General features: G+C 46.9%; 1 protein-coding gene across 4 annotated transcripts in view; it reads right to left on the bottom strand.

Annotated features, from left to right (window-relative positions):
* Nucleotides 1-20,326, bottom strand: part of Uvrag (UV radiation resistance associated) — a 231,516-nt gene extending 211,190 nt beyond the window's left edge. Inside the window, exon 1 of one of the 4 annotated variants that reach the window (XM_048435068.3) lies at nucleotides 20,029-20,326. In XM_048435068.3, the coding sequence (XP_048291025.3) occupies nucleotides 20,029-20,145 (117 nt within the window). In that variant the 5' untranslated portion in view covers nucleotides 20,146-20,326. Of the gene's footprint in view, nucleotides 1-5,612; nucleotides 5,682-9,969; nucleotides 10,123-19,655; nucleotides 19,771-20,028 lie in introns of those variants that run through there. The other 3 variants (XM_048435070.3, XM_048435071.3, XM_048435069.3) reach the window with 3 other exon arrangements.
* Nucleotides 20,327-23,719: the final 3,393 nt, after the last annotated feature.

The raw sequence follows: 23,719 nt of genomic DNA, 5'->3' as shown, positions 1-23,719 counted from the left end.
CGTGTGCCTCACCATTGACAGAGACTCACCCAGGAAGGCCGAGAACCAAATGGTGATTTTCACCCACCAACCCCTTTCCTGCACTCTTGTGTAAAAGTCAAAGGACTATGGGTCTTAAATATAACTACTCACAAATCCCCACCGTCGCCAAACAAACCATCCCATGGACCATTTCGATGACTCGCATTATGGTTTGGAAATGAAGTGCCACCAAAGAGATCCCCCAGCTAGTGTTGTATTCTAAGTGTTCTGGGGGCTTCAGGAGGTAGAGCCTGGCAGTAGGCCACCGGTTCCTCCTTGGGCTGTCTTATCCCTCTCTCCGTCCTGTCTCTCTCAGCTTCTCAGTCTGCCACGAGGCAAACAGCTTCTGCCGCACACCCCTACAGCCATAAGCATGGTCAGCATGGGTGCAACGGCGCCGAGAACTGTGGACTAGAACTTGAGTCCGATGCATCTTCCCTCCCTCTCGGTCGTCCTGTCAGGCTGGGCACAGTGGCGAGCGTCTAAATGGGGACAAGCAGGAGTTTGAGGCCAGCCTGGGCTCCATGAAACTGTAGCAGAAGGAGCAGGAGGAGGAAGGACGACAGAGGGCAATTAGAATGTCCTGCTAGCTCCTGCGTCACAGCAACAAAACGTCTACCAGGGTTCTCAAGTCATCAGTGAGGGAGGTATTCCCAGAACAAACTTGAATCCAATGTGTTTAATCTACCAGAGCCAGTACAGACCAACAGTATACCCACAATCACAAACGCAAGGCCCAGCAAAGGGGAGGAAGGGGAGGCAAAGGCTACGGGAAGGCAGGCCGTGGGAAAAGAAATAAGCCGTCGATGAACACACGAAAAGAATGCACAATATGGGGGCTGGAGAGATGGCTCAGTGGTTAAGTGCATTGCCTGCTCTTCCAAAGGTTCTGAGTTCAATTCCCTGGCAGTCACATGGTGGCTCACAACTATCTGTAATGAGGTCTGGCCTACAGACAGAATATTGTATACATAGTAAATAAATAAATAATTTTTTAAAAAATGCACAATATGACCATCATTAAATATATGAAAACCAAACGCTCCCCTAGGTGACAGACTAGTTTCCAAATGTAGATCACGGGTGCAACCATGGCCATGCTCTCTTGAATACAGTGTAATGTTGCTACACCAACAAGGAAGAAGTGTGCTGTGTGTTCCCAGCACCGTCACACGTGGCAAGTCTGTCACCCTGGCCCAAAGAATGCTCAGTGATATGATGGCGTGAAATCGCAAACAGTTAGAGTATGGCTTCCCCCTCGTCTTGGGGACACTCGTCCTAGGAATCCCATGATCACATAGTAGAGGACAAGGAGCCGCACCAAGGGACCTGCAGCTCCGACCCTCCAAGAGTGACACCTAGCAGACACAAGTTCTTTCCTCAAAACCCTGACCAGACTGCTGATTTAGCAGCAAAATCAATGGTTGAAGCCACTAACTTCTTTAAGTGTCACACGGCGGTGGATAACTAACGAGCTTTGGCTAAACAGGGCTACTTCAGCCTCTGCCAGGGTCGGCACAATCCAGAGAGCAGTATAAGTCCTTCACGTGCAGCAAGGACCACTTAGTGATTACCAAAATTTTCCAGTACTGTTTAAAAAGCAAAAATTCAATAAACATGCTTAAATGGTAATATATCCATAACAGAAAACATATTACCATTTTTAAAAGGTCACTTAAGTATGGGTTTGAAATGCCAAGGGGAAAAAATTTTAACTATTCATAGAAAGGAATACAATTATATTCCCTGAGGATCAGAGATCAGGGGTTTGCAGACTTGAAAGGGCCACGGCGTGACTTCTAAGCTTTCCAGGGCACATGGGCCTCTGCAGGTTTCTTTCCAGCCTGCTCATGGCCCTTTAACGACATAAATGCCATCCCCAGTTCGTGGACTGTTAGAAAAGCCACCATTGGCATGCTGGCTGCTAGCACAGACCTTATGAGAAGGTGTTGAGACTTGAGTCCTGGTCTTCAGCTGCTCTTCCCTGTCTAGAACCTTCTAATGGAAGTCACTAGAAGCTGTACCTAGAGGATCAGAGGATGGGATTTTCACCTGTTGGCCATTGACTGCTGGGTATTTAAGCCTCCAAGGTGATATTAAACGGGGGCTTTTTGGTACCAGTGTTGGAAGGTCTGTGTGTCGGTCTGTCTCTGCGTGTGTATTCTCAACCTCCAGCCCCTTGCCCGAAGCTCGTGAACTGGGTTCTAGCGCACAGAACACAGACGGGGGGTGGGGGGGGGGTGGGAGGGTGGGGGGGGGGTGGGAGGGTGGGGGGGGGTGGGAGGGTGGGGGGGGGTGGGAGGGTGGGGGGTGCACGCAGCAAGAAGGTTTCTCCACAGCGTCTGCATTAGAAATGTCGTCTTATTCTTTATCTGCACTCAGTACTTCTGGCTGCATTGCTTTCTTGGTTCAGGCGTTTATTCTCAGCCCGGAACCATGCTCACTGGCAGGTAAGGTAAGGGCTAAGACCCAGGTTAGTTCAGGTAAAGTTGGGTTCCTGTTCGTTCGTTTTAACTTAATGGAAGACAAGAAAATGCAACTTTGGAGAAAATTTGTTTTCCACATTTCCAAAGATGGCAAAGACAATCACTGAGACAAGATGTAAGCTGGCTATCAAGTCAGACCCTTTAAAACCAGGAAAGACCCTTGGGCACTGCAGCAATTTCCACCAGAGCCCACCTGAAAGACTCTCTGGGGAAATCTGAGAGATGAGTGCTTTAGAGACCTCCAGCCCTAAGCAAGCCGTGCCAAGAGTCAGTGTCACAGACTTATCCCATCGGCCGTGAAACACAAGCCAGCTCTGCTCATAATGAGCACTTTGACTGGCACGGATCACACAGCTTCTCAGCTAGAACCTTTAACATTAACTCTGCTTTCTAACTTCAAATCAGCCTGAGAATTAGTTTAATGACGTCATTTCCTGAGCACTGATAAATCATGAAACAGGCTTCGCCAAGGCTAAACCTCCGAAGGCCGGGCGTTTCTCTGCTTTCCACTTCTACCACCCCCAATTGTGGCTCAACCCTGCCCTTTTTCTTCCATTTGCTTTCTGCCTTGCTCTTGAGGAGCAGGGCCCTGGGGTGACATCTCTGATCCCCTTCCTCCCCAAATCAGTTCTTCCGTCTTACTGATACTGTCCTCATACACGAGACTTGGGCTTGTGGTGGTGTAGGATATTTTGATTGCACTCTGAGACCCCTGAGACTTGCCAATAAAGTTAAACGTTGAATCAGGGGGTGGAGTCAGCAATGAGTTGACTGGAATTGGCTGTAGAGAAGCCAGCAATTTGGATAGAGAAGACACACAGGAAGAAAAGAGAAGGAATTTGAGTTCAGTGCTTCCTTTGCTTCTGGGATGAGGGAAGAGGTGCATCTCTTGCACTGCCTCAGGCCAAAAAGCAAGGTTTAGGTAGCTGCGACTGAACCTCTCTGAGCGGGCAGGTTTTCACCCCAGCCTTTGACTCCCAAGTCTTACTGATTATAAAACAGAATGACAGACTCAATTTAAACCTATATATCATGGCCACAGATGCCCCAAGAGGATGAGGCCGGAGTGGCTGGTGGGGCGCTGACCTTAGGACTGTGGGGCTGAAAACAATAGTTAAAATATCAGTAGACTCAGGTGCAGCCGCTAAGTAGAAAGAAAACCATCACTGTGGGGAATAAAACATGGCACTCCCTCACTTCAAAGTATAGAATCTTGCTAAGAAATAGAAATTTGAACTCAGATGTGGCAGCACACACTGACAACCCCAGAAACCCAGCACTCGTGGGGCAGAGGTAGAGGACCAAGCAGGACAGGCCTAAGCAACATAGCAAGCTCCAGGCCAGCAAGAACCTCACTCAAAAATGCTTATTAAAAAGGAGCCAGGCAGTGGTGGCGTATCCCTTCAATCCCAGCACTACAGGTCAACCTGACAAAGGCATTTCCTCCACTAAGGTTTCCTCTTCCCAGATGACTGTAGCTTATGGAAACTCAACACAATCCTAACCAGCACATAGACGTCATATCAATTCCCTATGGCCCCAAAACATTTAAATTACTATTAATCATAGGAATAAGAATTTTTGTGGGGGTGGGGCAAGCATGGTGGTGTTTTTGTTTTGCTTTGTTTTTAAGACAGGGTCTCATGGGGCTGGAGAGATGGCTCAGTTATTAAGAGCACTGATTGCTATTCCAGAGGTCCTGAGTTCAATTCTCAGTAATCACATGGTGGCTCTCAACCATCTAGAGTGGGTTCTGATGCCCTCCTCTGGTATAAAGTTGCACATGCAGAGTAATCAAATACATAAAATAAATAAATCTTTAAAAAAAAAAGACAGTCTCACACTAGTCTTGGCTGGCCTGGAATTCACTACGTAGGCCAGGATAGCCTTAGACTCATAGAGATCCACCTGCCTCTGTCTCCCAAGTGCTGGGATTAAGGGCATGCACCACCATGCCTGGCTCACTATATATCTTGAAAAGCTCCAAGATAATTTTTGGTGTCTTCATCATAAAGAAGTAATACACACGTCAAAACATCACATAGTACCCCATAAATATGTACAACTTTTATGTTTTTGCTAAAATATTTTTCTTTAATTTTTTTAAGCATCAATTTAAAAATACTAAAATGAGCTAGGTGTGGTGGCTGTATGCCTTTAATGCCAGCACTCGGGAGACAGAGGCAGGCAGATCTTTGTGAGTTCGAGACCAGCCTGGTCTACAAGAGCTAGTTCCAGGACAGGCCCCCAAAGCCACAGAAAAACCCTGTCTCGAAAAAAAAAAAAAAATCAAAAAAAAAAAAAAGAAACTTAACTTCTAAGATCTAGGAAAGACACAAAATTAACTTAGATGCAATAGGAGGAAAATAAAGTACTACATAAAAATGCTTTAGAAGTCAGAAACACACTCAGTGGGTAAACTGAGTCACACATCCTGACAAACTGAGTCTCATCCCTAGGACCTTCAGAGGAAGGAGAAAACCAATACCCCAAAGTGGTTCGCCAATCTCCACTCATGTTCAGTAGCATGTTAATATCTGTACACTACACATGCACACGTGTGTACACACACACATACACACACACACTTACACAATAACAAGCAAATATAATTTAAGAAGTTTTTTAAAGGAGTACAACGATTTTTAATGCTTTAAAATTATACACGGCAGTGGAACACGGTAGCTCACCCATCCTCCCAACACTGAAGAGGCTGAGGCAGGAAAAGTACCGTGAGTTAGAGGCCAACCTGGGCTACACACTGAGTTCAAGGCCAGCCTAGGCTACAAAGTGAGACTCTGTCTCTAAAAACACAAGGCAAACTTTATGTGACAAAATGACCAAAAGGAAAAGCAAAAGGAAGAAAGTAACCTGAGGAAAATATTTAAACTCAAGCAACCAAAGCAATTTCACAATACCCAAGAAAATTCCAGCTACTAGGGAAGAACATGAATAGATAATTCAGAGAGTACTTAAACATGGAAAGAGCCTTGAGCACAAGACCAGTGTAATGAAACTCCAGTCGAAGGGGCTCACATCACTCTGAAGCAAGGCAGGCACTTTGCAGACAGCAGCACACCTGGCAGAAGCCGTCCGCGAACAGACCTGGCAATCTCTGGGCAAGACGCGCATGCCTTCTACACAGTTCCACTTCCCCATGCGGACCAAATATAGACTTGCAGATATGCGACATGACACGCTGGGTTCGGAACTTTCTTCTTTTTCAGTGATTGGGGGCGGACAAGGTCTCACTCTGGCCTTGGACTCACTCTGCAGTCCAGGCGTCCCTCAAACCCTTGACCCTCCTGCCTCTACCAACTAAAGTTGAGATCTGGGGTGCTCTTTCAGGTCTAAGTTTGTTCCCCAGAGTGATGCTTTAAGAGGCAGCGGCGGGCGGGCGGGGCTCACAGAATCACTGGAGGTGTGTCCTTGAACAAGACAGTGTGACCCCAGGTCCTCCCCTTCCTCTTTTGCGTCTTGCTGAGGGAGAAGTGATTCTTGGCTGTAGGAAATGCTCCCTGCCATGATCAGCAGCATCCACCACAGGACCAAAGCCACCTGGCCACAGACTGAGATCTCAAAATCCGTGACCCAAAATACTCCACTCCTGTCTGTAAGCTGATTATCTTAGGTACGTTGCAGTAGCGTGTAGCTAACTAGTGAAAATATACCCGAGTATAGTTCGTATCGGCGGAAAACTGCAAAGAACTTTAACTGTATCCACCGGTAGCTAAGTTGGATCCTAGAGGGAAAAAGACAGCACGCACAACCATGACGAACAAGGAATCCGTGGTGGCAGTGGAGCAATAATAGAGACATGTTAGTCTCTCAATAGTCCACAGCATCACTGTGCTGCTGTGTGTGTTTTACAGAGAGAAAAGATTTCAATGATGCAATTCCTAGAGAGGCTTAGGTATAGAATGGTAACATCACTTGCCCCAGGAGAGAACACGGGGGTGGCGTGACCGGGCACTGTATTCTTCTATACACATTTACATGAGAAAGCGTAGGAATTTATTCCCTACTTCTAAATGAAGAATAAATTCACATTTATAAAAAAACAGATGGAAACAAATCTTTCAGTGCAGACATATGTGGTGGCCATTCCCTGCACAAGGGTGATTCAGTGGGAGGAGCCTAACCACAACCAGGAACTCTGGACTTGAGGGTTGTTCTATACTCGCTAGTGAGCAAACCAGTGGCCGCTTCCCTTCCCTTCCATCCGTGTACCTGTGTTGGTTACTGGGGAATAAGGCAAGGGCTGTAGGAGCTCTCTGCGAAAACAGTGAAGAAATTTACGAAAAAGAGCTGATGAGTCCGGGGAAACGGGTGTGGCTATCGGTGGGAAAGGTAACCAGACCTAGGATTGAAGGAAAGAGGCAGATTCAGGATTCATCTCCACAGAGATGAGAAAGGAGAATGAAACAAGTGTCTGATGCAGAACCGTGGGGCTGAGGTCCCTGAAGGTCACCTGAGAACACAGCCCTAGCACGGCGCTGACCTCAGAACCCTGTTAACCAGGTCCCCAGGCACTTCAAATGCATACGTTCAATGGAAGCAGAGATTTATTTTGTAATGAGAAAGTTGAGACTGAAGTAAAGGGAATACTCTCACATTCGCATTGTCCATAAGAATAGAGTCTCCTAACTACTCAGGATTCGTTAGTAACACCTCTAAATACCACCACTACAAGAAGCAACTGAAAAGCCCCCAAGTACTAGGATTACAGGTGTGCACCACATGACAAAAGAGGATTTTTGGTTGGTGGGTTTTCTTCTCTTTTTTCCCCCTCCTTCCTTTTACTACTTGGAATGAAAATCCTGGAGCTTCATGCAAGGTAGGCAAGAGCTTTACTACTGAGCCGCACTGAGTTATAAAAGGCAAAGCCTGTGTTCTTTATTTAAAAAAAAAAACAAACAGTAAGTTGATTAAATGTAATACCTGGACAGCGGTTGGATGCTGACCTGAAGGAGGACCAGAGACCAGGTCTAAAGCATTTCCAAATGCCTGTGTGTTCATGACTTGGTTCCCCATTTACACTACTGGGAAGTAGACGGCCTGAAGAGATGAAATCTAGTGGGATCATCAGGGTGTGTGCCCCTGGAGGAATGGTGGAATGGCAGCCCCTTCCTCTTCCCTTCCATATCCCAATCAAAGATGGGCAGCTTTCTGCTACTGTGCTCACGAGCCCAGACTGGTTCACCATAAGAGCAAAATAATGAGGCTAACCAATCTCAGACTGAAACCTCCAAACCTCCAAACCTCCAAAAGGCAAACCTTTTCTCTTCATGAATTGATTATTTGGGGGAGGGAGGGTTGTTTGTTTGTTTTTTCTTTTATCAGGAAACTAATACCAGAGGGAAAGTTCTGTAAAGGTCATTTAATCAGCCAACTAGATAGGAATATGAGGCCCAGAGAGCTTCCACACAAAAGACCAAGGCATGGCCGGGCGGAGGTTGTGCATACCTTTATTCTCAGCACTCGGAAGGCAGAGGCAGGTGGATCTGGTCTACAGAGGGTGTTCCAGGACAGCAAGGGCTGTTACACAGAGGAACCCTGTCTGGAAAACTCAATGGATGGATAGATAGATAGATAGATAGATAGATAGATAGATAGATAGATAGATAGATAAAAAGAGAGACCAGGGCATGAATAAAGAGCTACAAGTTTCTACTCCAACCCCTGACCTACAAAGGGATGGAAGGCTAGAGACTGGAGCAGTCACCGTGACTGTTTAATAGGTATGCCTGTACAACAGAATTACTGTGAAGCCCTGAACAGGAGGTTCTGAACTGAACACATGGGACCACTGGGGGGGTGGCATACCCCTCGGGTCACCCCCAGACCCTTCTCCAAACCTTATTCTGTGATTCTCTCCATGTGGAGTTCTTGTGCTGTAGGCTGTAATGGTGAGCTGGTTTGTAGGGAACGTTTCCGCAAACAGCTGAGCCCACGGAGAGGGAGATGGGAGCTCCCTGATTATAATGGCTCCAAGACTTGCAGCTACAGTCTGAAGCAGAAATCTTGTAAGCATCAATCCCCAGCTTCCAGGATCTAAGGCTAACTTAACTCCAGGTAGACAGCTTCAGAGCTAAGCCAAAGAGCCAGGGAAATCGGCAACTACAGCTCAGTAGGGTCAGCGGGACAAAACCCCTTAGTTCCATCCCAGTAGTACAATCATTCGATCGACAATGAAGTTTAACACCTAGGCACGGTGGCAAAGGCCTGTCTGTAATCTAGGATGACTAGGACACAAGGACTGCCAGGAATCTGAGGCCACTTTACTACACAGTAAGTTCCAGGTCGACAAGATAGTCCTTCCCGTGGAGGCTGACAACCCAAGTCCGGTCCCCTCAGGACCCAACCGGTGGAAGAAGAGAACAGACCCCTGAGAGTGGTCCCATGACCACCGCACATGCACACAAAAAAAAATGAATAAATACACAATTTAAAAATGTTTCTAAAAAAAAATTCTGCAATTCTACAAATCTAAGAACTAGACGGTCTCTTTGGGGGGAGACAAATTAATCTCTCCAGAGTAGCAGAGGCAGCTGGCTCTTTTTCTCCTATTTGTCCGGAAAATCCTCCACACAGAACAAACTCCATTTAGTCACTTCGTGGAAAGAAGCCTGAAATGCCTTCCTGTGAAACACAGCCTACCCTCAGCCTCTCATGAACGCCCACACCCGCTTGCCCACCACGCCTGAGTCTACGAAGCAAACCTGACAGGTTTCTCGTACACCATGGGGCTGCCCTTTAGAAGTGGCAATGTTTCCAGGACTCCCCTCTTTTCAAAGGAGACGAAACTTTAAACACCCCTTGTGAGTCTAAGCTACAGCATTTTCATCTCGAAGACTTTTGAAAGGTTTTTCGAGATTAGCTCTCATACAAAGAATGTTTGGAATTGAGGAAGGAAATAATCCACATCCTCCCCAAGGCACAGTCAGGCCAACGGAATCAAAACGTCCAGTTTCAGGACCCGTAAGTACTAGAGCATTCAGAGACAGCACTTCACAAATATCTACCCAGTACACGGCCAATTGGTCAGTCTTTCCTACCCAGCGCTCAGAACTGAGTTCAACACTGGCTAGTGTAAACACACTTAACTCTTGTACATGGCCAACTGGTCAGTCTTTCCTACCCAGCGCGCAGAACTGCTTTCAACACTGGCTAGTGTAAACACACTCAACTCTAGAGCTCAGAGTCAACCACTTAGTCACCAAACGTTCGGTCATGGTAAAAGTCACCAAGTTTTTCATAGAAAAAAACACATAAATTAGGAGCCCGATTCCCAATTTCTTTTATTCTCTTTTTCCTTACTCAGGAACCTATGGACCACCAAAGGTAGACACTAGTTTCAGCTTCCTGATGTATCTTGTTATTTTTAAAGGTCTGGTCACATCTTTTAGAATATTCTAAACACCATAACAGGAAAAACAAACAAACAAACAAAAAACTCTACCATTTCCATGGATGGACACCAAGTGCTGGGTTCCAATGCTCAGCTTCAGGGTTATTTATCTCAGCCTCAACAAACACGCATCTACAGCAATCGGCACTAAGTATTACACAGCACCAAGCTGCTGGCACAGGGGAAACCACAGCCACCAGATGTTTGCCATTTCCGAAACTTCAGGAGGTAGAGAGTTCACTGCTCCCAAGAACATTCAGAAAGGGACAGACTGGGTAAAACCAGACACAAAACAGGAAGAGCAGCCCAGGAGTCCACACCGTGAAGGGGCAGGGGCAGAATCTCAGCGTTCAGCCCTGCCCTTAAAGGGAAGTCTAAAACAATGCCACCACCCCATTTTGGTTCCAGTCTAATGTCACCAAAGCTGGGGCACACTACATTAAAGTCCAAAAAGGAGTTAAACAAATAATTCTCAGCACGCACGGTCCTGCCCAGGAGACCCGGGTGCTAAGGATGAGGAGCTCCTACAGATCCGTCAACAGACAACCTGAGGTTTCCAGAGCATGCTCACGGCAAAGTTTCACCTCTGAGAACTTCAGGGGTTTGGTCTTTTTTTTTTAATCTGTAAAATTCCATTATTCCAAAACTTGAGTTCCGGCCTCAGAGTCACGTGGAAAGCAGTATTAACTACAGATTTTAAAAGACCACTATCATTTTAGATACAAACAAAAAGTAGGTAATTAAACAACTCCAGCAATGCAGAACAGAAGCAATGTCATGAAACCTAAAGTATATAACCTATATTTTTTAAAATGTCTTTAATTTTTCTAAAGTAATTCAAAGTTGCTAACTGTACACATCCCAGGACACTGGAAGTGACCATTATCTGTTCCCCACCGCAGAAGTATGTCCTGGCTTGCAGGTAGGATTACATGGTGTATTAAACACACATCTGCTGGGCAGTGAGTGGTGGCACAGTGGCACACACCTTTTAATCCCGCACTTGGGAGGCAGGAGGCCGATGGGTCTCGCTGCCAGCATAGTCTACACAGAGAAACCTGTCTCAAAAACAAACATCTGTGGCCCATTCTGCTGCACACACCTTTGATCCCAACACTTAGGAGGCAGACATAGCTGAGTCTCTATGCTTTGTTTTCTTTTTTCTTTTTCTTTTTTTCCCCCCTTTGGTTTTTGAGACAGGGTTTCTCTGTCCTAAAAGTAGCTCTTATAGACCAGGCTGGCCTTGAACTCACAGAGATCCACCTGCCTCTGTTCCCCCCTATGCTGGGATTAAAAGCGTGCACCAATGCCACCAGTTTGAGTCTGTTTTCAAGGCCAGCCTGGTCTATGCAGTAATTCCCAGGACAGTCAGGGCTACATAGACGGACGCTGTCTCAAAAATAAATACAAAAGTAAGATGCGCATTTGGAAACTGTAAAGATGTAAATTTTGTCATCTTAGCCCTCACTGCAGCCCCGACTTTCAATTCTGCTCTATTTCCAGGCACTTTCACTTCTGGATTTTCTGCCCAAGAACTAAGAACTGTGATTCTGAGGAGAAATCTTTACATAAACGCAAACAAGATAGCTTTCTCCTTCACAGAAAAACTAAACATTTGCTCTGAAGAACAAAAAATAACAGCAAACAAAATAAGAATTTAAATTCTTGGTGGCATTTTGTCATGTAAAATACTGACTTGAAGATGGGCCATCAGAAGTTCCCAAAGTTTCCTTGTGGTTTGGTTACCAGAGCCAACCCTGCTCAGAAGTTCCCACGCTTTCATTTTACAGACACAACTATAGATTGCACTTCCTTTTTGCTTCAGTCAAAAGGTTTGATAAACAGTTAGGAAATGAATAATGCTACAGGGCAGAGCATTGTGCTGCAAAAGGCATCTTTCCCCAGTAAGATCCAGCTTTCCCCTGTGCCTACCCTGGCCCTACCAACACAACACAACAGACGGAAAGAAAAACAGAGACATAGGTCCACTTATGATGATGTACGCCTTTAATCCCAGAATTTGGGAGGCAAAGGCAGGTGGATCTCTGAGTTCAAGGCCAGTCTAGCTATATAGTGAGATGCTATCTCACAAAAAAAAAAAAAGAAAAAGAAAACATGAGGCAAATATATAAACACAAGCTCATACAGAGGAAGTGAAGATACCACTGGTAACTACATTAAACATTCAACTGCTTCTGTCTGTCGTTTTGCTACAGTATGTTTCAATCTTATTTAATCAACTCTCTGTAAACTATTTCATTCTTTAAGGGAAGTCACATAAGCAACTAAATACTGAGTTATTACTTCATAAGCAACATGTTGCTAAGTGCAGATGCTGTTGGAGTTAAGTATAAAATATGATGGCCGCAAACATGTAGGCATTTTAAAAGCTTTTCATCAGAACCCTACAGAGTGGGTGGCTACAGACAGTCCCTAATTTGGCTGCTCCCTTTGGCTTTTAAGAAAATCACCTAAGACCTCTCTGGGCATGGTGGTGCATGCCTTTAATCCCAGCACAGAGGAGGCAGAGGCAGGCAGATCTCTGTGAGTTCGAGGCCAGTCTGGTCTACAGAGTGAGTTCCAGGACAACAGAAGATATACACAGAAACCCTGTCTCCAAAAGAAAAAAGAGAAAGAAAGAAAGGAAAGAGAGAGGGAAGGAAGGAGGGAGAGAGAGAAAGCCAGTCACCTAGCCCTCAAGTTCCTCGTCTGTAAAAGTGTAAAAGGGTCAAAATGTTCATTGAATCACTGGAAATCATTTATGTCGATACCCTGTTCTCAAGGGAGTGGGGAAACAAATCTTCACTCTTTAAGTGTGATCTTCACAGAGCAACTTGGCCCCGAGGAGCAGGTTAGGGAAGAGTGGGGCAGGATGAGATGTTCCAGGCTTTTGATTTTGGCATCAGTCAGCTCCCAAATCACGACACAGAGACTTCTTAGTAATAAATATTTGGCCTAGCTTAGGCTCATTTCTGGATGGCTCTTTTAACTTACAATAACTGATTCTCTATCTACCTTTTGCCTTGGGGCTTATCTTTCTGTACATCTTATGTTCCTGTTGTCTCTAAATCTGGCTGACTGGTATCTACCTGGCTTCTGTCCCTGGGTGTCTTCCTCGTTCTCCCCTCTCTTCTTCCTCTGTTTTTTTGTTTGTTTGTTTTTGATTTTGATTTTTTGAGACAGGTTTTCTCCAGCCCTAGCTGTCCTAGAACTAGCTCTAGTAGATTAGGCTGGCCTTGAACTCAGAGATCAACCTGCCTCTGCCTCCCAGAGTGCTGGGATTAAAGGCGTGCACCACTACTGCCCAGCTTCCTCATTTTTCTTGAGCCTAGACTTCTCCTCCTACTTATTCTCTGTCCCTAGCTATTGGTCATTCAGCTCTTTACTAGATCAATCAGGAGCCTTAGGCAGGCAAGGTGAAACAAATGCAACACATCCTTACATAGTTAAACAAATGCATCATAAACAAGCATAAAAACTACACCTTTACACATTTAAAGTAATATTTCACAGCATAAACAAATGTAACATATTTTTGCCTAGTTAAAATCATATTCCACAACAAGCAGGCTTCCAGCAGGGTGCCCTAGTGAGCACTACCTGCTGTGTGCTGATACCAATGCCTATGGGGAGCACTGCCTGCTGTGTGCTGATACCAATGCCTATGGGGAGCATTGCCTACTGTGTGCTGATACCAATGCCTATGGGGAGCACTGCCTGCTGTGTGGTGATACCAATGCCTATGGGGAGCACTGCCTGCTGTGTGGTGATACCAATGCCTATGGGGAGCACTACCTGCTGTGTGGTGATGCCAGTGCCTATGGGGAGCACTACCTGCTGTGTGGTGATGCACTGTAAACACTCATCTTGGTCTTCGGTCCCCAGAACTTTATCTCCTAATTTCCCCAGCAAAGAGTGCAAAGAGAAATCTTCCTTTGCGGTTCAGGTGTTTGTCCCTGGTTCCTCACACAGACCATTTCCCAGGATCGCCCTCTGGTCTAGTGAAGTGATGCTGGCCCAGCTCCAGGCTTGCTAGAACAATCAGACCCACTCATCTCAGGAAAGGAGCTGGCAACCGAGTTAATCATCGAAAGTCTCTACACAATGGTCTCAGAAACCCTGAGGGTGCGCACCCTGAGGATGGGGAAACTTCCCCACTTCCCGATGCAGCTCTCTTCCATCTGGCTGCTCCCTATTCCCTCCACAATGAACCAGTAAATCGAAAGGTTTTCCTGGCCTTGGGAGTCAAAACTAAGGGGGCAGAAGTTCTGGAAAGCCCAGGATTGAGATAGGCATCTGAAGGGCATGGGGGCAGGGCTGAGCCTTTAATCTGTGAACTCCAGGTAGCTAGCATCACAAATTAATTATAGGTCACACTGCTGGTACCCACTGGAGAACTACATCGTTCTGGGGGAAGTCCCTACTATGAAAAACCATTCATATTAATGTCAGCACAGAACCATCCTACAAAACATGGGACCAGTCAAGGGCATCATGGGGGGGGGGGGGTTAGGAAGGTATAAGTGTAAAAAAGTAAAAAAGTGCAAGGGTAAAAAAGCATAAGGAACTGTCACAGCTAAAAGGAGGCAGGACAACTAGACGCCACGCGGTGTTTACACACAGATGAACAGCAGGTGAACAGCAAGGATCATTGACTAGAGTGGAGCATTTCAAATGTGGGATTCAGACATGATGGGTGAGCCTTGCACGAGGGGCCAGTCCTTACACACACTACCATGAAGATGGAACCCTGAGAACATTACACTGAGGGGAAATCAGGCAGACACAAAAGCACAAACACGAAGAATCCAGACAGTCAAATTCATGGAAACAGAAAGGAGAAGTTTTGCCACGGAAGGGCGAGTGTGGAGGAATACGGAGAGCTAGCTGTGTACTGGGTGTGCAGGCTCTGCCTGAGAGGATGAAAACGTTGCAAGAAGTGACAGCTGTACAGCACGGAGCATGCTCTTGATGGTGCTCAATTCCTCACTTAAAAGTATTAAAACGGAGGGCTGGGTGGATGGCTCGGAGGGGAAGAGCATAGCGCTTGACTGCTCCTGCAGAGGACCCAGGTTCAATTCCCAGCACCCACATGGCAGCTCACAACCACCTACAACTCCCTCTCCAAGGGACCTGACACCCTCTGCTGTGTTCTGCAAGTACCAGACACGCCAGTGGCGTACATACACTCAAGCAAAATACTCACACGCATAAAACAAATAAACCTAATTTTTTTTTTTTTTTTTTTTTTTTACATTCAAGACCCATCTGGGCTACAGATGAAGTTCAAGGCAAGCCTGGGCAATTTAATGAGACCTTGTCTCAAAAACAAACAAACAAAAAAACAGAAAAGAGCTGGGTGTGTGGTGCACGCCTTTAATCCCGCACCCTGGGGAAACAGAAGCAGGTAGGTCTGTGGGTTCCAGGCCAACCAGAACTATACAGTAAGACCCTGTTTCAGAGGGTTGATGGTATATTCAGTGACAGACGACAGAGGACTTGCCCAGCGTGTACAAGGTCCTGGTCAGTTCCAGGACTTAATGATGATGATGGTACGAGTAGGGGAGATGGTGGGCAGGCATTGCCCTAGGAGTGAGAGGGCTTGAGTTCAGAAGCCCAGGACCAACACAAAGCAAGGCTCGCTTACTCTGTAATCCAGACACTCCTACAAAATGCAGCATCTAGCCTGACGTGTGCCACATGAAAACAAGGTTCTCCTGAAACAGGTGGAAACCCACACCGGAGGCTGTCCTCGGACCCCTAGGGTCACGCTCCCTAGCTAACGCAGAAACAGAAACACACGCTAAGATAAAATTAATAATAATAATAAAGGCTAATAGCTCTAACCCACTTTTCTAAGAGAGGAAAGTAAAAAGGAGTCTTCACGACTATACAAAATCATAAGCAAAACAATTAGAAAAATGAATGCTTAGGACACGAACAAGCACTTCACAGAAGAAATTCAAGTAGCAATAAAAAGTATGTAAAGATATTAAAACCCATAAGGCTGGGCAGGAAAACTGAGACCATGTGCTTAGCACACTGTCTTATATGCAATAAAAAAGAAAACCAACAGCTAAAGAAATGTGTATTTAAATACCAAATACATACATATGTATATGCATTGTGTACATATATATGTGTATGCACATGTGTCCACACATATATGGTTTGAATTAATAAACTCAGGTTAGAAATATGCAAAGTTGGCAAAAGTAAAGAGAAACCAGTTCTATTACAATGGTATGAGTGTAAATAGGAAGATTTAAACCTATGGGTTTAAATACACACAAACACAGTGCCAGGAATGGTAGCATACGCCTTTAATCCTATCAGTAGTGGCAAGTTAATCTCTGAGTTTGAGCCCAGCCTGGTCTATTGATATTGAGCACCAGGCAAGTTAAACACATAATCAAACAAACACACTGGCTATCATGTGTTTTCACTGAGCTAACTTCATCCCACGGACATCACGTGTACTCTGAGATCCTTCGGCGTGGCCATGCAGTGTAGAGGAATAGAGAATTTCTGGAAAGAGTCCCAACCCTACAACAGTGAGGGGTGGGTGATATCACACATCTGCATTCCTAGCACTCAGGAGTCTCAGGCAAGAGTTCTGCAGAACTGTGAACTAAGACCCTGTCTCAAAAGAAGGGGTGGTGTCCCAGGATAACACAGCGGTCCATTGGCCTCCACACACTTGTGCGCCAATATGCACACAAACACACGTGTGTAGACGGATGAAAAATGTGGGTGATACACATTATATGGAAGACTAGTCAAGAAAAAGTCCAATAGCTAAATTCTGTAATATTTTTACACGAAAAGGTGTAAGCCAATTAGGAACAGTCAATCTTAAATTTTCCATTTAAACAAAGAAACCAAAGCCTCGTGCGAGATTAGGTGTTCGTGTGTATTTCTAAAAGTCTGTATCTTTTATGAACTCTTTTTAATGTTTTATATTCTTTATTTTTAATTAATTATTTTTATTTTTATGTGCATTGGTGTTTTGCCTACTGGTATGCCTGTGTAAGAGAGTCAGGCCCCCTGGAACTGTAGCTACAGACAGGCATGAGCCACCATGTGGGTGCTGGGAATTAAACCTGGTCCTCTGGAAGAGCAGTCAGTGCTAACTGCTGAGCCAACTCTACTTATTTTTAATTTTTATTTTATGAGCATTGGTGTTTTGCCTGCATGTGTGCCTGTATGAGGCTATCAGGCCCCTGGAACTGGGCTTACAGACAATAAGCTGCCATGCGGGTGCCAGGAACTGAACCCAGATCCTCTAGAAGAGCAGTCAGTGCTCCTAGCTGCTGAGCCTTCTCTCCAGCCCCTTTTTATGAATTCTTAAAGAAACATGTGACCTCCAAAAGGGTAATCACTAAAAACCTCTAAAAATGTCTGCATTCCAAGTATCTGAGAACGTGGCTGGGGAGCTTTGGAGGAGAAAAGAAATTCTCTTAGTTAAGCTTAATATTAACGACACATTAAATTAAAGGTCTCTGCCAAAATGGGGGGGTGGGCTGGAGAGATGGCTCAGTTGTTAAGTGCACTGACTGCTCTTCTGGAGGATCCTGTTTCAATTCCCAGCACCCACATGGCAGTTAGCAACTGTCTGTAATTCCAAGATCTGACAGACCTCACACAGATATACATATAGACAAAACAACGATGCATATAAAATAAAAAATAAATTATATTTAAAAAATTATCTTAAGACTCCTAAATCCAAGTGTGTGCAGCACGCTCCTCCTTGGCCGAGCCTATACCGATTCACTGGAACATGACAAACATCAACCAGAAATTAAAGAGCAGCACATCTTCAAAGCATATGACCACAGCTTCTCACTTCAATAACAGTTAAACAGAGAGGACCTAGAAGCAGAGTAGACTAAAGCTATGTGGTACAGTCACTTTAGAGCCAATGGACAGGTGAGTGAACCAGGGCTAGTACTCAACCGTGAAAAGAAAGGTTCCAGATTAGATATGTAAATTAAAATAAAACAAACCAGGCGTGGTGGCTGGGTGGCACAAGCCTGTAGTACCAGTCAAGCATAGTCCTGCAAATTTGTAATCCCAGCCTCTTGGGAGGCAGAGGCAAGCTTTGTGAGTTCAAAGGCCAACCTAGTCTGCAGGGTGAGTTTCAGGCTCTCTAAGGGCTACGTACTGAGATCCTGCTAAAAATTTTTAAATTAGAATAAGAAAAGGTAAACTATATATGTCTTATACATAATTCTGTGGGCTCTTCCTAGGCAAACTCAAATCTCTTCTAGAAGCAGATAGGGTCAACCCTATTGGAACTTGTGTTATATAGTAAATTAATATACTAATCAACAAAATGCTTATTTTAAAAGTATTTGTTTCAGCCGGATGGTGGTGACGTACACCTTTAATCTCAGCGCTAGAAAAGCAGAGGCAGGCAGAGTTCGAGGCTAACGTGGTCTACAAGAGCTACCAGGACAGGCTCCTAAGCTACAGAGAAACCCTGTCTCAAAAAACAAAACAAACAAAGTAAAATTGTTTCCCAAAACATGAATAATTTTGATCTAGAAAGCTAAATTAATATCAACCACAGAAGGAATGTGTTTGGTTATATAGGTTGCCTAACAGGATGACACTCCCAGGAAACCATACAGAACATGCCAAGTTCATGCAGCATCCAGCTGCAAACTTAGGCCACTACACACCAATCCAGAAACCCGACAAACACATGAATTGAGTCCATGGACAGTTTGCTTGGGTTATTCCCCCTAGTGTTAAACTGTGAACTGTTATTCACAGAGCAGGCTTTATGCAGTAAATGATTCTTTCTCTTCTCCAACCCCACACGTTCTCATACTTCCCCTAGACTAAACCCATCTAGATCCCGAACCCCAGGATTTCCCTGCTTCTCCCAGCACCCCCTTGAAATCCACCTCCCCCACATACAAAAATTCACACTTGATGCCCAATCCACAGACAACTCTTCAGCCACGCTCTCAAAATGTAATCCAAACCACCTTCCAACTCTTAATATTCTCCACAAAGTCCCTGCCCAAGCACACCACAAAACCAGGGCACATGCCTTCTGATCTTTTAAGCCCTCTCCCACCACAGAGTCTTGCTTCCAGCAATTAATGCTTCCCTACTGTTAGGGCACCGGGTAGCAGGGGCTGGCAGTGTGGAGGGGTATGCAACCTTTCCCTTCCCTTTACATTCCAATCCACTTCACGCCTGGCCCTCTCTAGCCTCTGCACTCTTGTGTGACTCCTTCCTGTCTCGGGCAAGGATGGAAAGTTACAGGAAGGGGGCTAAGGAAGCTTGCTCTGTCCTGTGGACCGTGGTGGAGTCGCTGTTTAAGTCCCAAGCAAACTATGCCCGGTGCATGGGCTGCAGTCAGACGCTGTCTGAGGAAACCCAGCCTCACCAGTAACAGTAACAGGAAGGCAGTGGACAAGCCTGTTTCTAGAACTGAAAAATTGGGATGATAAAAACAGCTGTCTCACGGGGTTGTGACGATTCAGTGAGCACTGTGCACAGACCTAGCGCGGTAACCTCTCTGTGACTGACAGTTTCTCCCGGCCCTCTTCAGTGCTAAGGTCCCTGCAGAGTCTCAACCATGAAGGACTGCGGGAGGCCAGTAGAAGACAGACTCTGTAGATAGGCGGGTGTCATCAAGAATTCTGTCAGATCCCCAAAGTCAGTGTTCTCTCGTCCTTACACCCCAGCAAACTAAGATCCATGATATGAACACATACTTCAGATCCTCCTTCCAGGCGCTCACCCGAGGGAGTGAAGTGTGCCATGAGGTTCTGCGACTTGGGAAAGAAACCCCGACGTCCCAAATACCTTCCTCAGGAGGAGCAGAAAGAAGCACCCCAGAACGCTAGTAGTAAGTGCAGGAAAACCGACTCCTGGGCTCTGGAGCCAAAGGGAAAGCGCGGCGTCGGCCGGACGGGCGCAGGGCTCCCCGGCGCCTTCCCAGAGGGATGTGGAGGTCTGAGCGCGGGAACCCCCGGCTCCCCCAGTCCAGGACGCGGGGTCCTCCTCCTGTCAGCCCTCCTCAGTCCCGCGAGCCCAGTCGACCTCCTCTCTCGGCCTTCTCCGCCCCCCGGCTCGCGGCCGCCTCACCTGCTGGGACGGCAGCTCCACATGCAGGGCCCGCGCTGGGGCACCGGGCGGCAGCGCGGCGGACGGGCCCGGGGGTGGCAGGGGCACCGGGCCCCCGAGAGAACCATAGGAGCTCATCTGGACCCCAGGGCCGCCGGGCGGCCAGGCGGGCAGTCCTCCCGCATCCGCCGCAGCCTCCGGAGCCGCTATCCGCCGAGCCTCTGCAGCCTAGAAACCGACCACCCGAGAGCCCCGGCAGCTCGGCGCCCGGACTAGACACCGCCGCTGGCTAAGGAAGAGCCATATTACCGCAGTGCAACCCCTCCACCCGGCCCGGAGCTGGCGTGCTCATTGGTTCCGTTCCTGAGAGGGCGGGACCCGGCGGCGGCCAAGGGACGTGCTATTGGGCAACGAGTCCGTCTGTCGCGGGCTCAATGGCTAGGGGCGGAGGGACTCTAGGATGGCCTCAATTGCGTCTGTCAAACCCGGGCGAAACCTGGGGCGTTCCTTCTCTTTGCCTCTGCCTAATTGGTCCTTTCCCTATGGAGAGGTGGGGTCTCCTCAGAGAGCCTCCCAAGCCATTGCTCTAGAGCGCTGTCAGTTGTCGCTGAAAGAGGGACGGCGTCTCGATTAGGTAGAGCGCGCGCCAGGCGCTCCGGTGTCACGTGCAGAAGTCTGGAGAGTCACCTGATTAGTGAGAGTCAATCTTCTAAACCACTTCCGCCCTAACCTAGCTGCCATGGTAACAGGGCCTCCCGCGGAGGGCGGGGGACGAGCTTGGAACCAGCTGAGTCGGGGATGGATGGTCTGTCTTGCCCGAGTGTTCTCATCACTGACCAAAAAGCCGTGCGTTATGGTTGAGAGGGGAGCCGCCACCGTGAGAGCACGGGGACCAGAGATCCATCGAGCAGCTCTACAACGACCGACTCAGACCCACAAGTCCACGCCCCTTCTAGCTTCTAGTACTAGTAAGCTTCGCCACCACGTGTGCCAGCCACTCAGGAGGCTGTCTCACCTCCGCGGGTGGGTTGCTTACCCTCTGCCTAGAAAGACTTTTACTGCTGGTGACTAAAGCTTGCTTAGCCATCATATTTCTGCTGTGGCAGGAGTCCGTTCTTCAGAAAGACTTCACTCATCTCTCTGGGACTCCGAATTAGGGACCTTGCCTCGACCACCGTCCAGTTGATTCTATTGTGTTGTCTTTGTTTTGGGGGAGGACGGCTGAGACACGGCGAGCCTGGTACTCACCATGTAGCTCAGTCTGCCTCAGCTCCCCACCCCAGTGCTGGGATTACAGGTGTGTGCCACTACTCCAACCTCCACTTTGTCTTTTAATAGGCGTTTACCACACACAAACTGCCTCTTTGCCTCTCTGAACACAAACATGCGCGCGTGAATTCCTCAACCAGAGGTTTTCTGATTCCTCCCTGGATCCATATTGCCTGCAGAGAGTAAAGAAATGAACGTGAAGTTACAGCTCAGGCGCCCTCTCTCTCTCTCCTGAGGACTTCTTTGATCCTAGGAGCAGCTTTAGCCATTGCTTCTATAAGTAGCTCTGACTCATTCATTTTGCAGGATATTGATTCCCCCCTCCCCTTAGAGTGTGAATTTCTCCACCACCTGGACCGATATAGCAGAAAGAACACAGTGTTCAGAGAAGCAGACACAACAGGAAGCAGGCAGTTTGGGATTCTGACGGCCACCTTCGAGCAATGTCGCTGAGCAAGTCAGCTCCCACTCTCTAATTTATCCATCTGTAGAATAGTAATAGTGTCATTGTAGGTGCTAGGTAGGCCAATGTATGTGCCCATGAACCTTAGGGTATAATAGATGGGTTTAGAATCTTTTACTGGCCGGCGATGGTGGCACACGCCTTTAATCCCAGCTCTTGGGATGCAGAGGCAGGTGGATCTCTGTAAGTTCGAGGCCAGCCTGATCTACAAGAGTTAGTTTCAGGATGGTTAGGGCTGCTACACAGAGAAACCCTGTCTCGAAAAATAAAAAAATAAATCTTTTACTGGGTGGGAGGGAGTTCAGTGGTTGAGTAGATGCTTGGTATTCACAAGGCCTTGGGTTCAATTCCTAGCACCATTATTAAAAGTTGACGTGTGTATGTACACATCGGCATGTTCCCAGGTGTGCATGCACTTGTGTGTGTGCGTGAAGAGGTCAGAGTTCAGTCTCCAGTATTGTTCATCAGGAACCATCCACTATGTGTTCTGAGACAGGGTCTCTCCTTAGCCTGAAACTTACCAAGTAGGGCAAGAATGGCCAGCCAGGATCCCCCTGTCTCTGCCTCCCTAGCACTGGATTAAAGGTATGCACTGCCGTGCCCGGCGTTTTTATTAAGATACTGGAGCTGAAACTCGGGTCTTCATGGTTGTTTAGTGGGGACTTTACCAACTGAGCTATCTCCCAGCACCTCCCCCGCTTCTTAAAATAGAAGGCAAGCGTATTAACTTTCAGGGGAGACGAACTGCATCTGAACTGCTTTGATGACGATCTCCTGAGCAGGAACCTCATGGCCGGAGCCCCAGTGTAGGGTCAGGTGTCTGTTGAGAAGTGAGTTGTTGGGAAATTCCAAATTGTACCTAGCTCAACCCACACAGTGCCGAGACCCAGTGGAATTTCACAGGAAACATTTCTGTTTCTGAGCTGTGCTTGTTTGCCAAGGCTGCCATATCAAATTACCACAAACTCGGGAGCTGAAAGCAGCAGAAATGTATTCTCCCACAGTTTGGGCTGTCGTTCCTCCTTGCTCTTCCAGCGTCTGTTGGCTCTCAGACTTCCCTGGCTGCCTAATCCCAGTCTTTGTCTTCTCGTGACCCTCTCCCCTTCTTCCGGTATCTTCTTTCTCTTATCAAGACATTGACATTGAGTTTAGATGCCCTGTCCAGACTGCATCTTAAGATTCTTCGTTCGACGGCATCTGCAGAGCCAGGCCGTGTGGCTTATACAACACTCAGATGATTGCCGTGAGTGAACCACACAGTGAGTTCCAGGCCAGCTACGTGGGCTATAGAATAAGATATCTATATTGTTAGTGTTGGGCTATCTCAAACACTAAAAGAGAGAAGGAAGGGAAGGGGAGGAGAGAAGAGAAGAAAATAAATATATATGTAACTACCTTTTCACAAATATGGTCACATATGATCACCGGTTCAAATGATTTGAATATCTGGACTGTCATTCAGCCTACAACACCAGTTACGACAAAGGAGTCTGTGGTCCAACAAGAGGGCTCAGCAGGTAAAGGTGCTTGCTGCCAAGCCTGAGGATCCAAGTTCTATCCCTGGAACCCAGCTGGCAGAGGGAGAGAACTCATTCCCATAAGTTGTCCCCTGACTCGCGGGAGCACTTCTGCAGCATGTAGGAGCCCACGCATATAAACATAATACATACATATAAATGTACAAAAAGAAAAATGGGCCCACAGAGAGAACACAGAAACACTTCGTCTTCCTTCGGGGCTCCCTACTGCCAGCTACTTTTATTGCTTGGTTTCTCAAACACGCCCAGAGAACTCTTCTGCTAGGTCCCAGGAAATCAGACCCTTCCCGAGCCAGCTCCTTGGAGAAGGGTCCAATAAGCGAAGAGTGACGACCTGAGCTAGGACCCGTGTTTGTCCTAGTGCTGAATGAAACCCAAGGACAGTGGCGCCCAGACAGACTTCGCAGTCGTGAGGACAGCTAATCAAGGTACTGAAGAACCA

This window comes from Myodes glareolus, chromosome 24, assembly GCF_982192425.1.
Source record: "Myodes glareolus chromosome 24, mMyoGla1.1, whole genome shotgun sequence".
Classification (NCBI taxonomy): Eukaryota; Metazoa; Chordata; class Mammalia; order Rodentia; family Cricetidae; genus Myodes; species Myodes glareolus.
This window is presented reverse-complemented; position numbering and strand designations above follow the sequence as displayed.